This window comes from Strix aluco, chromosome 1 (genome assembly GCF_031877795.1).
Source record: "Strix aluco isolate bStrAlu1 chromosome 1, bStrAlu1.hap1, whole genome shotgun sequence".
Classification (NCBI taxonomy): Eukaryota; Metazoa; Chordata; class Aves; order Strigiformes; family Strigidae; genus Strix; species Strix aluco.
Window position 1 is genome coordinate 142,365,826 of NC_133931.1, and position 14,371 is coordinate 142,380,196.

Here is a 14,371-nt window from a genome sequence, read left to right on the forward strand (position 1 = left end):
ATTGCTTTGGTGGCTCTCCTGAAGTGTCAGCTGTGCCACAACAACCCACTGAGCCCAGTTCACTGTATTACCTGGCAGCTCCTCCGAAGCCACGCTGGTGCGTGTCACGGTTACATGGGGCTGCTGCTGGAGCAGAGCTCTGTCCTACACAGAGTCAGCACTTCTGGTGTGGGTATCTAGACACTCTGTGTACTAGACAACTGTAGCTCTTCACACCAAAACAAAGAGGATGTGCACAGAGACAGACACTGAAAGTGGTACAGATTCTATGAAAACTTCACTCACACGCAGCGTTATAATGAACTGTTTCCTCTTCTCGTTTGAAATCACAAGGTGCTGTTCCAGCAGAAAGATGAGGTTTCAGCCTTCCATCCAGGCATGCGATAACAAATTGTATGAATGTCCATTTTCTCCAGAGAAGTAGCGACTTGCAACTTGCTGCAGCCATGCAGACAACTTCTTTCCATTGGCAATTTTGGACTGAAGAAGGAGGGGTATGATGGGGTCCATCATGCATCACAGTGTCCCCAGACCTGCTCTGTAACTGTCAGTACTTTGGCAAAACCCACAAGCTAATGCCTCGAAGCCCAGCTTCTAACCATGAGCTGCAATACTGATTTGCTAACCAGTGCTGCAGTGTCCTATTTTACAGCTGAAACATGTCCACGAGCAAAGGAGAGCAGAATGTGGTGGCTGTGGCAAGGAAGTCTGTGGCTGTGCAGGGGGACTGTCTGCTAGCGTGAGTCGTTAGTCACCTCTGTAAAATGCTCTGCTCTCCTAAATAGCTGAACACAGACCAGCAACACTTCACAGACGTGTTCTAACAGAAATCCCATGCAGAAAAAGATACCTCCCAGGCAAGTGTCTCCTCACTACAACTTCCACTGGTTAAAAAAAGCAAATCTGTTGCCATTACAGGATCCCAGATCAACTACAGAAGGAGCCTCAGCTAAAGCTTTGACAGAGTTTGTGATAGTTGTTAGTAAAGGTCATGGGCTGTGATAGTGGCTGCTAAATTCCTGTCCCCACAGGAATCTAGATCCATGGTTCAAAATGAAAAATGGTGTGCTGAACGTGTAGGGTTCATAGATACATTTCTTAATTAACAAATATTTATTCCTCTCCTTCTGTGTCTAATACAGATTTTAGATGTTTCTTGTGTGTTACTAAAAAATAATTCCAGCTTTCCTTCCCTGCCCCATGAGGGTATGGTTCCCAGAGAAGCTGCAGTGATGGCAGTGCAGGCTCAACCCCTGAGTTTGGGGATTAGGGAAAAAGGATTTTCCAAGTTTTGTTGTGTATTTGCCGTCCCCTAACCTTCACCTTTTAGCAGCCTGTATTACTTTTCTGGTGTTATGGCTTGCAAGGTCTGATAAAATTTCTCCAGGATCTTTTGCTGTTTATCCACCACTTTAGCAAGGCATCGCCTTTGGTGTGGGAGTTTCTACTGCAGCAGGAGGAGCTGAAATTGGTGATACTCGTGTCCTTCCAGATCTGTCAGTCCAGGAGTTACTGAGATGCTGCTTCCCCGTCAGGGCCCCCAGTGGGTCCTGGTGCCAACCAGCAGCATTTGGCCACTTTCTAAGCGTGTACCTCACTGCTTTCAGCAAGATGCACTGGTGTGTCGCCTATGCAAAGTCCTGCAGCGATGCCAAAGAGAGAACAGGTCTCTGTTTTCTCAAAACCAAACAGATCTGAGACTTCAGAATGTGTTTTGCATCAATTTGTCTTCGTACCAGGGCTCCTGCTCCAGCTATGGCTTTCCGCCAAAATAATTTCCGATCAATTTAGCATCTGTTTCTGGTGTTGATATTGCCAGCTCATCTGTAGTCTTCAGAGACCAGACGTGCCTCACATAGTTTCCTATAGGTCATAGTTTTCCACTTGCTTTCTTGCTTAGCAGCTGGTACCCAACCTCCTTTCTGCAAGCGAGAGGAAGCTGTGTGCTCTGCAGCCTGCGCAGCCTCTGCTGTGTTGCCACCTCTCACCTACCCCGCTTTCTCCCTAACATGACATTTGAGCCATGGTCTCAGGTATTCGACACTCGCTGAGCCCAGCGCTTCACAGCTCATGCATCAAGTGGCAAACAGCTTTCCCCAAACCAACAAACCAAGAAGTTTTGTCCTACGGGCAGGACACACCTGTGTGTGCAGCGGGGTGCTGCGGATGTCTCTGTGAAACCTGTGCCTCTCCAAGCGCTGTGGTGGCTGGGAGAGCCTTCTTGCCAAAAACAGTGGGAGACCCTCATCAAGAGCAAGAGGCGTGATCTCCCGTACAGACCTTCATTCTGCTGCCTCTGGCCCTTGTGTTGAGGCAGCTCCAGGCAGCCAGCCTGGCACAGGGACCTTCTTGCAGGCGTTTGTCTATAAGGAGTCGTCCCCTTGTCAGGGACATGCTGAACGTCCCAGCTGCGCATTGGATCCTGCCAGGACATTTCACAATTTTATTTTCTTCAGTTTATTAAATTCCCCTTCCCCCTCAGTCTTTTAAGGATTCATATGCTTTCACCATTAATGTACAGCACACTGTTAGTGTATAAATAGTCACTGCTACTTTTACCTGCCTCACACTTCATCAGTCACCTTGAGCAGGCCGCTCTCGCTGGGGACTCAAACCAGCCCCTGGGTGGAAGCTGGGGAAAACCCCAGGCTATTTCAAAGAACTTGGACATGTGTTTTGTCAGCCAGCCCAAAAGTTTCTTCATGTGGCACTTTGTTTTCTTATATTAGTCCTTTACTTGTGTGGAAAGTTCATACATCCAGTCTATGCTCCTTCTGAAATAGACTCTTCTGTTGAAGCCCTTCTGCTTTCAATAAAATAATTAAATATTAATTTACATTTTCTTAAGCCTGTATCATTGGGCAATCAAGTAATTTTCTTATATTCTCTGAACAGCCTGTGAGTACATAGCTGGTCTCAGCACAGGGAGAGGATTCATCTGTCCACATTCGTATTTTTTTGTCCACAGACCATCTCTAAAGGAGCTTTGCTTTCAGCTACTAGAAGGGTAAAACTTTTTGATACAGACACTTAGAAACACATGCAAGCAGGATATTCCTGCAAGCATGTAACTTTTCAAAAAAAATACCTGTTATTATCCTTTTTATTAAAAAAGAAAGAAGCAAGGAAATAACCCTCTGCTGAGGGAGCAGAACGGGGTCTGCATGACTGCACACCACAAAACTCAAGCCACTGACATAGCCATTGGGAGAACATGTCTGCAAGTAAAAAAATCGTCAAAGTATGCTTCGTAATCAACAACAAAATGGGTGGTTCATAACCAGAAATAGAACAAGTCACGGTGATTTCTGGAGGGAAATAATGCAACACTCACTGCTGGGACCACTGCCACTGTGCCCTTCCAGAGACACACACAGCACAGAACTGCCTTAAAGGACTTTTCTTGTGGGCTACACAGTTTGGTGAAACCAAGAGAAGGTCTGGAAAACTGCCCTGGTTTATATCCCTAAATAAATGTCAGACAGATCTGTTCATCTCTGTAAATCAGAACTGTCAAGCATGTGCCCCTCAGCCTCAGGGACAACCTTCAGTTGAGCCATAGGTGGTAAGGGTGCGGAGGGGAATTCCTTCCACTCCCAAATGCCAATGCAGTGCGTTGGCCATTGATGCAATAGAAATTAAGAAGTCTTCAATCTTCACATACAGACACACTTACCAAACAGACCACCCCGCTGTGGAACCTGGGCATGGGTGTTGCAGGCAAGGAGAAAAATCTGAGCCACCTGGCATTGCCTACAGCGATGCTGCATGACAGTGCAGAAACCCCACTGCTGAGACGTTGCTAACTGCTTTGTGGGTGCTTTTGCATTTTGAGGGAATCTTTGCCTCTCTTTACGCTGCAGCTGGAGTCCTGCCATCCTCAGGGCTGCAAAATACAGGAGCAGTATGGCTAAAGAGAGCATGGGTTTCCCCTTACAAATGACCTAATAGACACTTGACTGCTGAATGCAGGAGGAATAATCACATTATTTGTATGCCGTTAGGGCTCAGTTCTGCCTTGCCTATACCCAGTACAAACTCTCATGTCAACATATTTGCCCCAAGGGCCAGTCACAGCAGTTCAATCCTCCCTGCCATGTAGTTACTCCCTGGCAAGCATACAGGACATTATTGCTCATCAAATAATGTGATCATGTGGAACAGAGAACAAATATTTAACATCTTTAGAATAGCATAACAACTCCATCTCAGACAGCTTAAGGCAGAGCCTGCTGACCCCAGCCAGCAACAGGTACAGCTTCCTGGCTTTATTTAGAATCTGTAATCCTGTAGCATTTCACACCAGATGTTGTCTTGCTCAAAAAGTCCTGGCACAGAGCAAGACTCTCTGTCTTTCCCTGCATCCACTAAAACCACTGAGATTACCAGCTTTACCCCACTGGTCCCACACCGCTGCTTTGGGGGTACTGCTGGGTTTGACAACTAATCTCTGGTCAAATGGCAGGGAAAGAGTAACTCAACACTACAGCCACCAGATGGTTTATGACGGTTTATCTGAATGCACTGGAGCATCACAGCTTAAATCTGGCTTTTTGTTGTTCTTCATGACCAGCCTCCCTGTGGGTTTTGGCCCATAATATATGCATTTTAACAGGACACTTCTGAACAGTTCAGTTGCCTGAACTGTTCTCTGTTTCTTACCTCTAATCAGTCATCCTTCCCTTTAAAGCTGGTAACAACTCAAAACCTAAGCAGTCTTCAATATTATTTTGCTCAGCTCATCCCATCCTCAGAGCAGTAGTGCCAGGTAGGCAAGATGGCAAACCCAATGGAAATGTATAAAAGAAATTATATTGCTGTAAAGTGTCAGGGTTGCCAGGTTCCCCTATGTGTTTATCCATCATATAACCTCTGAGAGGAAGGCATTGGAAACACCAAACAACTTGCCCCAAATGTCTGACTATCTCAGCACAGCCTCCCCCAGCCCCTGCATGGTGAGTTTCATGGGGGGAACATGGCTGCTGGAAACAAGAAGAGCAGGGAGCAATGGGATCTCTTCTCTTCCAAACAAAATTCATCACTAAAAATTTTCTGGGCCCCTGTGATGGGGCTGGGGAACAGTGTGAGATCCCCAAATCAGTCCCTCCTTTCTCCACCAGGTTGGAGACACTCTGGTTAAGAGGGCAAAGGAAAATAAGTCTTACATGCCTACATTTCCACATCTCTTAGGTCAGCACTCAGTAGTGGTTCAGTGGGAAATGGGGGTGCCTCTTCCTCTTGGGAGGGTGACAGTGAATAAGAGTCATCCCCCTGTGCTCACCCCACACAGAGGATGCTGAGGACCCTGGCAGGTCTCCTCTCCAAGATGAATCCTGAAAGCTTCCTACCATGCCTGGCACAAGGGTGAAACATCTTGCCACAAGCTGGAATTTAATGCTGATCTCAGTTTGTTCACTTACTTATTAAACAGTGACACTTTAGACTGGGTGAGAGAGGGTCATCAGTTGCTGAGTTTCTAAATATACTAACTGTGCCGCTGTGTGAGGAGGTTAATGTTACCTCCCCTTCCTCCTGGCTGATTTATTGTGCCCTTACCTCAGATTCCTGCTCTGTCAAGGCTCTGCATTTGTGTTGTTGCACACCAGCCAGGCAGGCTCCCAGCCTAATGGGGAGTGCTTTGTCCTTCTCTGTGTCCTGCAGGAAATGCCACCAGTAGCATCGGCCCTGGGGACAGGCCAGCAGATGGCTTTTCCTGAAGACCATGAGATGCTCTGATGCACATGTGGCACAAGACCCCTTCCTGCCCTGAGCATGATGGCCAGAGAGGCTCTGGCTCGCTGTAGCGCCCTGCAGCACCGCTTGGCTTTGCTATGGGAGACTTTGGTGGGTTCCGCTCCATGGTTCTCCTTCCCCCTCCTTCCCCACAGAAAATGCTGAGCAGTGCCCCTTGCAGGGAGGACTACTTGTTCAGTAGTGGGTGGGAAGGCTGCAGCAGAGTATGGCTGTTTAAACCCTGTTCTTTCTTACTTGAAAAGATTGTGCATCCGAACTGGACCCTCCATCAGATGCACAGGAAACTGTCAGAGTGAATTAAAAGCCCTAAAAGTCCAGGTCTGTAACTCAGTACTTCTTAAGTGCCAAGATATTGTTGGGAGTGGAGGGAGGGAAGTGGTCACTAATGTAATTTCCAGCAGGAGTACACTCCTCTAATATAATTTGGCCTGGTTATCCTTTCAAACACAGCCTTTCCTTGGCTGGGCTGGTTCAGGGCCATCCTCCTAAATGCCCCAGTAATTATCAATGCAATGAAAGCATATTCCCAGGCTTTACTCTGACCTCTCCAGACCTGGAGTGACATCAGCCTTCAGCACAGAGGGACCCCAGTTTGCAACAAAGAGCACATTGCTGGGCATGTAACTGAATGCATCATTACAGTGGTTTTTTCACTGACCATGTTCAATAAAGACACAAAATGACTCATTTGCTTAGGCTTTGTTCCTTATTTCTCTTTGATTAAGGTCTGGCAGCGCTCGGATGGTCTGTAAGTTGCACAGTCCCTTACCAAATCAATAAGCATCAGTTACTCTGAAGTGATCCCAATTTTACATTCAGTAGTTGCCTGCTTTAGTTTCTACCAGCACCTTACGTTGCCTGTACCAGAGTTCAATAGCCCATTACTTGGTGTTTTCTATGCAAGAGCATGGTTTCCAGTGAAAGGACACTTGCTTTGCCATATCCATCTCCTCAGACAAAAGCTATCAGAGGAAGAACTCGAAAGTCTATCACAAAATGCTCTCTTCTTTGCCCTTTGTGAATTAAACCATGATTTTTTCCAACAGCTCTTTAAAGATCTTCTTGCAGCATTGCCTTGCCTGCATGATACACTTGAGTAGCATCAAAGAATCACAGCACAGCACTAGTTTGCTTTTCTTGGGTTTACTTTGGTCTTCTTTTTTTCATACATGGCATTATTTTATGTGGTAGCAGAGTGCCAATGCTATTGAATTGTCCCCCAAAGCGGCTACCTGGGGACTAATTGCTGTTATTACTCATAAACAGCTGGTGCTCAAGGACTGTCCCTGTTTTGGGGGACTCCCAGTTTAAGGATAACTGCCAATCCCCTCTCCCCTTGTCCAAACCAGTGGGACTGAAATGGGAATTGCACCACGTGATTTTTTGAGACGTTGAGGTTGGCTTCTCTAAGAAGCCATCCTTTAAGGAGGTAAGAACCAAGGCCAAGGGTATTTGCTGTGACATTCACAGAAGATGTTAGAAAAGGGATGGGGTGAGAGGCTGAAAAAGAAGCCAAAGAAACCCAGTGCCTGCAGAGCAACAGGGGCGTTGCAGAGTTTTGGAGGGGCTACAAAGGATATGAACTTTGGTGCTGTTAAAGGAAACTGTAAGAACAAAGAAAGGAGATGTCCTGCATGGCCAGATTTATGGGCAAGGATGGGGTTGGCAGCTACAATTTTGAATGATTTGAAGTGAAGAAAGACATGATGTAGGCATTTGAGAAGCCAGAGAGGTGAATGTCACAGAAGCTGAACTTTTAGAAAGGACAGGCAGAAAATATACCACCCCACAGACTCATTCATTCTCTGGCTGTCAATACACTTCCATTGCCCCTGGGGACAGACAAAAGCCTCGGGAGGACAGACTTTCCAGCTGCTACTGCAAGGCAGGAGCCTTGTCTTGAAGCCTGGGTGCCGGCTGCTGGGAGTAACCAAAACCTAGGTGCCAACATCACTGTTCCCATTGTCCCTCAACACCCGATGCTGTTGCTTTCTGGTTTGCAGCCATCAGCTCAGCCTCTGGTAGGAGTTACAAGCCAGCCAGTATGTTATGAGATAGCAGGAGGAGACAATGCCCCAAACCGCAGCCCAAAGCCTTAATAAAAGTAGTCCATGTGACATCGATTACAACCAGAAATCAACGAAAGCATAGCAGTTCATATGGCGTGTTGAAGGGTCAGTTTGGGGCTGAGGCAGTGGCAAGACCGGGTGTGGGAATGCACAGTCGCAGTCCCGGGCTGTGCACCACAGTGCACCCGCACAGAGCCGGGTCCAGCGGCAGGCAGGGAGAGGACGCAGGCGTGGGAGAGGAGGCACTGGGTTTTTTCCCTCCCCAGCATCTTAAACTAGGTAATTATATTTCAGAACTGTGTTGTTAACCCCAAAATGAAATGTGAAAGTAGGGACATAGCAGAACTAAGGCAGCATGATTTATTGACATGAGCTGCTAATACATGGAGTAGGTAATTACATATATTTAATTATATATTAAGTGCAAGCTGGATCTTTAGTATACATTTAATACAGTGCACGACGTAAGATCATACTGTTTGTGTATTTGTCTTGAGTTGCATACTAATCATTAGAAAACTCTCACAAACATTCGCTGCTAAAAAAGGCCGAGGAACTGAAATAACCCAATTAACTTTTGAACCAGTCTTGGCACAATGTGTTAAGAAACTCAGAGAAGAAGGGAAGATAATTCACAGCAGACCAGGCACCATCCAGCTGAAGAATTCTGACTTGCTGACAAAGCAGGTATGTCAGAAATAAAGAGGAAGGATTTCTTTTGCAGCCTTTGAAAATAATATATACTTAACACCTTCCCAGCTTTCTCATGCTTTATCATCTGAGGGGAACAAGACAGTAATGGTAGTAAGAAACTTGTTTCCTATTTATTTTTTTTCCCTTGTATCTTATATTGCTTTCTTTCTGTTAAGATGCTGAATTGTTTGTGCTGTATTAATAAAGTCCATTTAAAATCCATGCTTTGCAAATGTTTTCTGAGCAGACTGATACACCCCTTCCTGAACATGTCCAGCACAGTACAATTTTATCTATGCAATCACATCTCCTGTTTACATTTCCTACCCTCTGTGCACCTAGCTTTGCAACGCCAATGTCCTTCGGAGGTAGGCGCTTTTAAAAATGATGCAACTTAAAACTGAAGGGGAAAGACCACTTGGATTACCAAATTTCTCAAAGACTCCAGCCTTTTGAGGAGTAGAGATGAACTCCTTGGAGAAGGTGAGGAGTTCAGATGAAGTTTCTCCAAGCCCAGGATGGTAGCACCCGGCAGATGCTGCCAGAGGCTCAGCTGGAGGGTTGGCCAGCAGGACATGCTGCTGGGAGGGTGGCTGTGCTCGGGAGCCTCCTGCCAGGATACGTGCTCCCACGTGGTGTGACACTGCGGGAACCTGCTGTTTGTGCAAGCACAGGAAATTAAAAGGCAGCTGTACTAGTGCCCAGATTTCCAGAGTTTATGGCAAGTTCCTTGTCCCAGTGATCCCTTGACCTTTTCTTAAGACCTCTGTTAAAAAAAAAAAAAAAAAAACCAAGATGAAAAATTTTGAACTATTGAACTGGGCTACAAATGCTGATGGCTTGGCTTCATAGCAACATAAATAGCCCAGGTAAGTGAGAACCACAAAGAGTACACTAATTTTGGTTGTTTTTTTTTTTTAATTGGTGATTTCCAGTATCACTTTGTACATGCAGAGTTAAAGTCTTCTATACAGGCGATAAAAGTTGTATGCATTTCTTGATTGCTTTAATGCATTATCATTATAACGCAACACCCACCTTTATTTAACCTTTACAGAAGTACCAGTGTAAGTGCAGCTGTTACAGTGCTGTCACTGGTGCAGATAACTCACGCAATTCAAACAGTCATGTACAGCATTTACCGCAAAGCAGAGTGGCTTGTATGAAAATAACACCTTGATTTGAGGCTTTTAGTCCTGAATTCTGCACTTTGTTTCATTTTCTTCTGTTATAGACTCTTTTCCACATAACATTTAATATGCTTCCCATGTGAAATTTGCTCTTTAATGCTTGCTAATAAATAAGTATATAATTACCCTGACTCCTATCAGAGCTAAATATAGTTGAACAAACTTTCTGAAAAACAAAAATACATGTACATTAGACAGCATGAACGAGCATCCATAAACACCCTACTTCAAAATCTGATTTACAGCGATACAAAAGTGAGAACATACACTGGGGGGTACCCTAGACACGATGGTGGAAACAGCGAGTGGGAGAGAGGGGAAAAGAGGACAGGGTATAACCAGTAATTGAATGATGGCGGTTGGGTGGACAAGGAGATGAAAACAAAAAGACCTTCAGTGTAGAAAACAGAGTGAAAGCAATGTGTACGTGGTCACGCTGTGGTTTCAGGCAGGTAACCGACACTGTCCCAGCCCCTTTGGGGTCACGCAGAGCCCGGCCAGCAAGACAGAGATGAAAAATACGGAAATATGTTCCTTCTTTACCTTCCCTCCTCCTCTGATTTTCTCCTGGGAGAGAGCTCCTTGACTATTTCACAGTTTATTGTCCAGATTGGCCTTTGTGGTCTGCAGTTTCAGGCCTCCTGTGACTGCTTGCATTACCATGCATGCACAGAGACACACACAGCCAAATGTCTTAGCCTGAAGGTGAAGTTAACCAGCTTTTTTGGCTGATTTGCTCATCTTGAAAGCACTTACTGAAGGGCCTCTGCTCCTTTCACCTGCAAAGGTGGATAGTTAACCTTAATGTAACTGAAGTCATCACTCATGTGGATATAACACTTGCAAAGTTCACATTGTAATAAAAGAGAAAGTCTCTATAAACACCACATCCAAGATATGCTTTGTGTTTATGCTGAGAAGGTTTAAAGACAAAAACCCTGAAGAGCTTACATGTAGGTTTAACAGTGCTAAGTCGAGGTAATTGTTACACGATATTCCTGGTTAGTGAAATTCAGTTTCCAGTAGCTTAACGTTGCATTTGTGATGGAGAGCAAGCTTCCATCCACAGCCACATGAAAGTCTTACTGGCAAACACTGTTTGACTTTTCTCTATTAAGACAGGTTGCAGTGGTCCTATTTTTTTCCCAATCTGACTTAATTTTAAAAAAAGAAAAAATCTCAAAATGGCCATCAGCAGCATGACGTCTCTTTGTTTGTTTTCACACAGAGGTGGGTGGAGTTTTTTTTGTCCCAGTCCTTCTTAGATATGTGATAGTGTAGCACCTAGCACCCCACTACATGTGGGATGCTACCCACCTCCGTTTCCCTCATGTGAAGTATCGACACTGTGTAGAGTCAATGTAGCAGTAAGAAGTGCATCTCAATTTTCCGTAAGACCTAAAATAAAAGAGAATATCTCAGTTTCAAAGTATGTATAGTTCACATTATATGGTTTCTGGATGTAAATCTCTGAAGGAGTGAGGAACATCAGAAAATGCCATGTGCAGCAACATATGGGAACCAAAATAAGAAGGTAATTTCCATCAGTGCTCCACTGTGCTCCCCCTTGTCAGCAAAATAAGAGTCCAGGAGAAACTACGAATGAAGACTTAATTCCTAGTAATGTCAGTTAAAAATATAAAATCCCCATTAGCAATGGGGCTTGGGCTTTATGTGGGGTGGGTGCAGGAGGCCTTGGCGCTCACCCACAGGAACTGTGTAATGAAATATCTGAGGCTCTGAGTTGTTTTCCCAGTTACTTCCAATAGTTCCAGCAGGCATGACTGTGCCTGTCCTTTTACTTGCTTTTCATGTACTTGAAATAATGATAGTGACACATGCCCAACTTTAAAACTAAAAAAAAAGTAAATTGAAGGGTGGATCATTGCAAAATAAGGAAAAACAGTGATTTTGTCTTTCTACTGACTTAGACTGAGCTGCAGCGACTCTACCTACTGATGACCAGAGATGTTAATAAGTGTTTCAATGAGATTTTATTGCTAGCATATGTCTAAGTGAATAACACATCCATCAAATAATCCACAAACTGCGGATTAAGCAGCCATTAAGCAGGTCCTTAAAACTATGTCCCTGGATAACCCACATTCTTAGAAAACCAACATAAGATCTGAAGTGAAGGTGTGTGAAATATGAGGAGGGATTTAGGGGCTGGAAAGAGTAGAAAATTGGAAAATCAGTTGCAGTAGAGCTTGTGGAAGAAAAGGTGATTTGGGATGAAACTCCCATGGGAGTGCCATGCTCACATATTTATCCCATTTTACTGATGATTCACAGCTTTTTCTTTAGTTTATCAGATAATTTGCAGACTGCACTTACAAAAATAGAGGATCTCAGCTGCTCTTCACAGCTTGATCATACATGAAAAGTGAAATTTATAAAAATCTCCCAAGATTTTGCTATGCTATTTTTGGCACCAAACTTCAGACTTTTAGAAGGGAGTAGTTTTCACAGTAGAAAACAACTCCACACTCTCTGAAGATGAGATGTCTGTAAAATGTTTCAGGCTGTCAGGTTTGCTGGTCTCGATTTTAGTAATCTCGTACACCAGGAGTGCTCCAACAATTGCAGTGGAGGGATTAGCACAGCACTTGATTTACAAAGACATCCTGTGGTTTCTTATTCCTGTCAATTAGCGCATTATTATTCCATGAATGATGAGGGCTCTGCGTATAATTTCATTTGCAAATTAAACGTTTCCTGTTAGCTAGTAACAATACCTGACAGTTAAATAGAGGTATTGCTGCTGGAGGCAAAATGCTGACCAGAGGAAGCTGCTTAAACAAAGGCAGAGAAGGCAAGTCAACAATAAGCAGATGTTTTAAATGAAGGACATTGCTAAGCAGATGCGTGGCTTTACATCTGCTGTTGAGTGAATTTCCTGGTTTTTGGAAAGGCTGATAGATGACCAGTTGATTCAGAAACAAAGATATACCTAGAGTATCCATTCACTGGTCAGGGCAACAGGAGGTCTGTTGGAGGTTGTGGATTGGAATTTTTTTCTCCTTCAGCATGATCATTTCCTTCTCATGGTCTTTCCTACTCTTGGTATGTGACATTAATGCAATGATGTCACCAAATGAGGAAATCTTTGCAAGCAATGGGCAAACATATGTCTATGTGACCTTCATTCATTTTGTACAGTAAGAGGCATATGATTTTTACTGAGAGATGAGATTTAGCCCTTAAAGTCAATGATATGCAGAAATAATCTGATAGACTCTTTCTCTCCCACTGCCTGCAGTGGTCCCAGTGGAACAAGGTTTAAGTGGGTAATACTTTTTTGTTTTAAAGCTGGCAAAGAGTGAAAAAAAAACCCCACAACAAAAAAACCCTGAACCAAAGTGAAGACAGCTCATACATACCCAGGGAGATATGTTTTACATGTCAAATATCCAAAATCCTTCCCATCGCAGTCTTCAACCCCCTCGTGTCTGTAGCCATCTCCACAGTAAGCACGGCGGCATCCTAGTGAAAAAGACAGAAAGAAATACCTTCAAGGCACTTTCTATGTAAAAGAGGCAGGTGAGGTAAGTGGAAGTAGATTTTTAAGGGTAAAGTATAAAACAGGGCATTTTGGGGAGGGCATCCTGTAAGGATAGTCTTAGGAGGAGCAATATTCTTCACTACAAAGAATATGCCTTTTATAGCCTAATTTCAATGACCGAGGGAAAGAATGAATAACTATTAAAATAATTACTACAGAAACACTAATTACAACAGCATTTATTCTAATAATTATTATTACCATAGATAATTACTATCAAAACAAATCAAAGGAAGCATAAGATGCAGTTAACATAAATGGTTTGGGGAGGTCACAATTTCAAAAACACACCCTGAGGTCATTAAGTGGTTTGAAAATCCCAACTGAGACCTTTACCTAATATTCCACAGTATCTATGTGTGTCTACTGCAAGTGAGTTCCCACATACAAATAGAATTATGCAGACCTATTGCCTGTTTATCAAAAAAAAAAAGTATGTAACAATTGCCAAAAAGGTGTTTTTCCCACTTCTGACTCCTACTGACTTGAGCGTGAATAGGCCTTGTGACATTTTTTCATGGTGAACTGGCATGTAGGCTGCAGTAATTATGGGTTTGTTTGCTATTTTAGCAACTAGACTTTGCTTTTGATGTCTTCAACTTTTTGAGTATGACTTTATAACTTGAACAAATTCATTTAGCTAAAATCCCCTTGACATATTTTGGAGACACTATTAAGCAACGGATTAAAATGACACTCAAGAACAGGGAGTTTATAAGAGTTAAAATGGGTTATTTGCAAATAGAAATGATTAATTAATTTCACCAAGGATCTGTTTGTTAGAAATTGATGCTTCTAAGAACAATGAGCCTATTTTACAATTAAATCCACTTAACATTTAGTTAACCTTTTTGTTTTGGTTCAGTCACAAGAGCAGAATGATGACAATGTGCTCATTTCCAAGTAACTCAATGATAACTCTTTGGGTCATACCAGTGTCAGAAGTCTTATGTATTGCAAGACCTTGACTGACCTGAAGATTTGCCCAGTGTATAGCACAAAGTAACACGATGTGCCTCCAGACACACCATGTACAATTTTGCAGGCACTAGAACTAATGAACACTATTTTCCTGCATGCTTGTTGCCCACAGTTGATTG

General features: G+C 43.6%; 1 protein-coding gene across 1 annotated transcript in view; it reads right to left on the bottom strand.

The window, feature by feature from the left end:
* Positions 1-9,414: 9,414 nt before the first annotated feature.
* The window catches only part of COLQ (collagen like tail subunit of asymmetric acetylcholinesterase), a 42,857-nt gene continuing 37,900 nt past the window's right edge, over positions 9,415-14,371 (bottom strand). Inside the window, exons 16-17 of the mRNA XM_074838348.1 lie at positions 13,090-13,192; positions 9,415-11,104 (exon numbers count right to left, since the gene is read on the bottom strand). Of these exons, the coding sequence (XP_074694449.1) occupies positions 11,035-11,104; positions 13,090-13,192 (173 nt within the window). The 3' untranslated portion in view covers positions 9,415-11,034. The remainder of the gene's footprint in view (positions 11,105-13,089; positions 13,193-14,371) is intronic.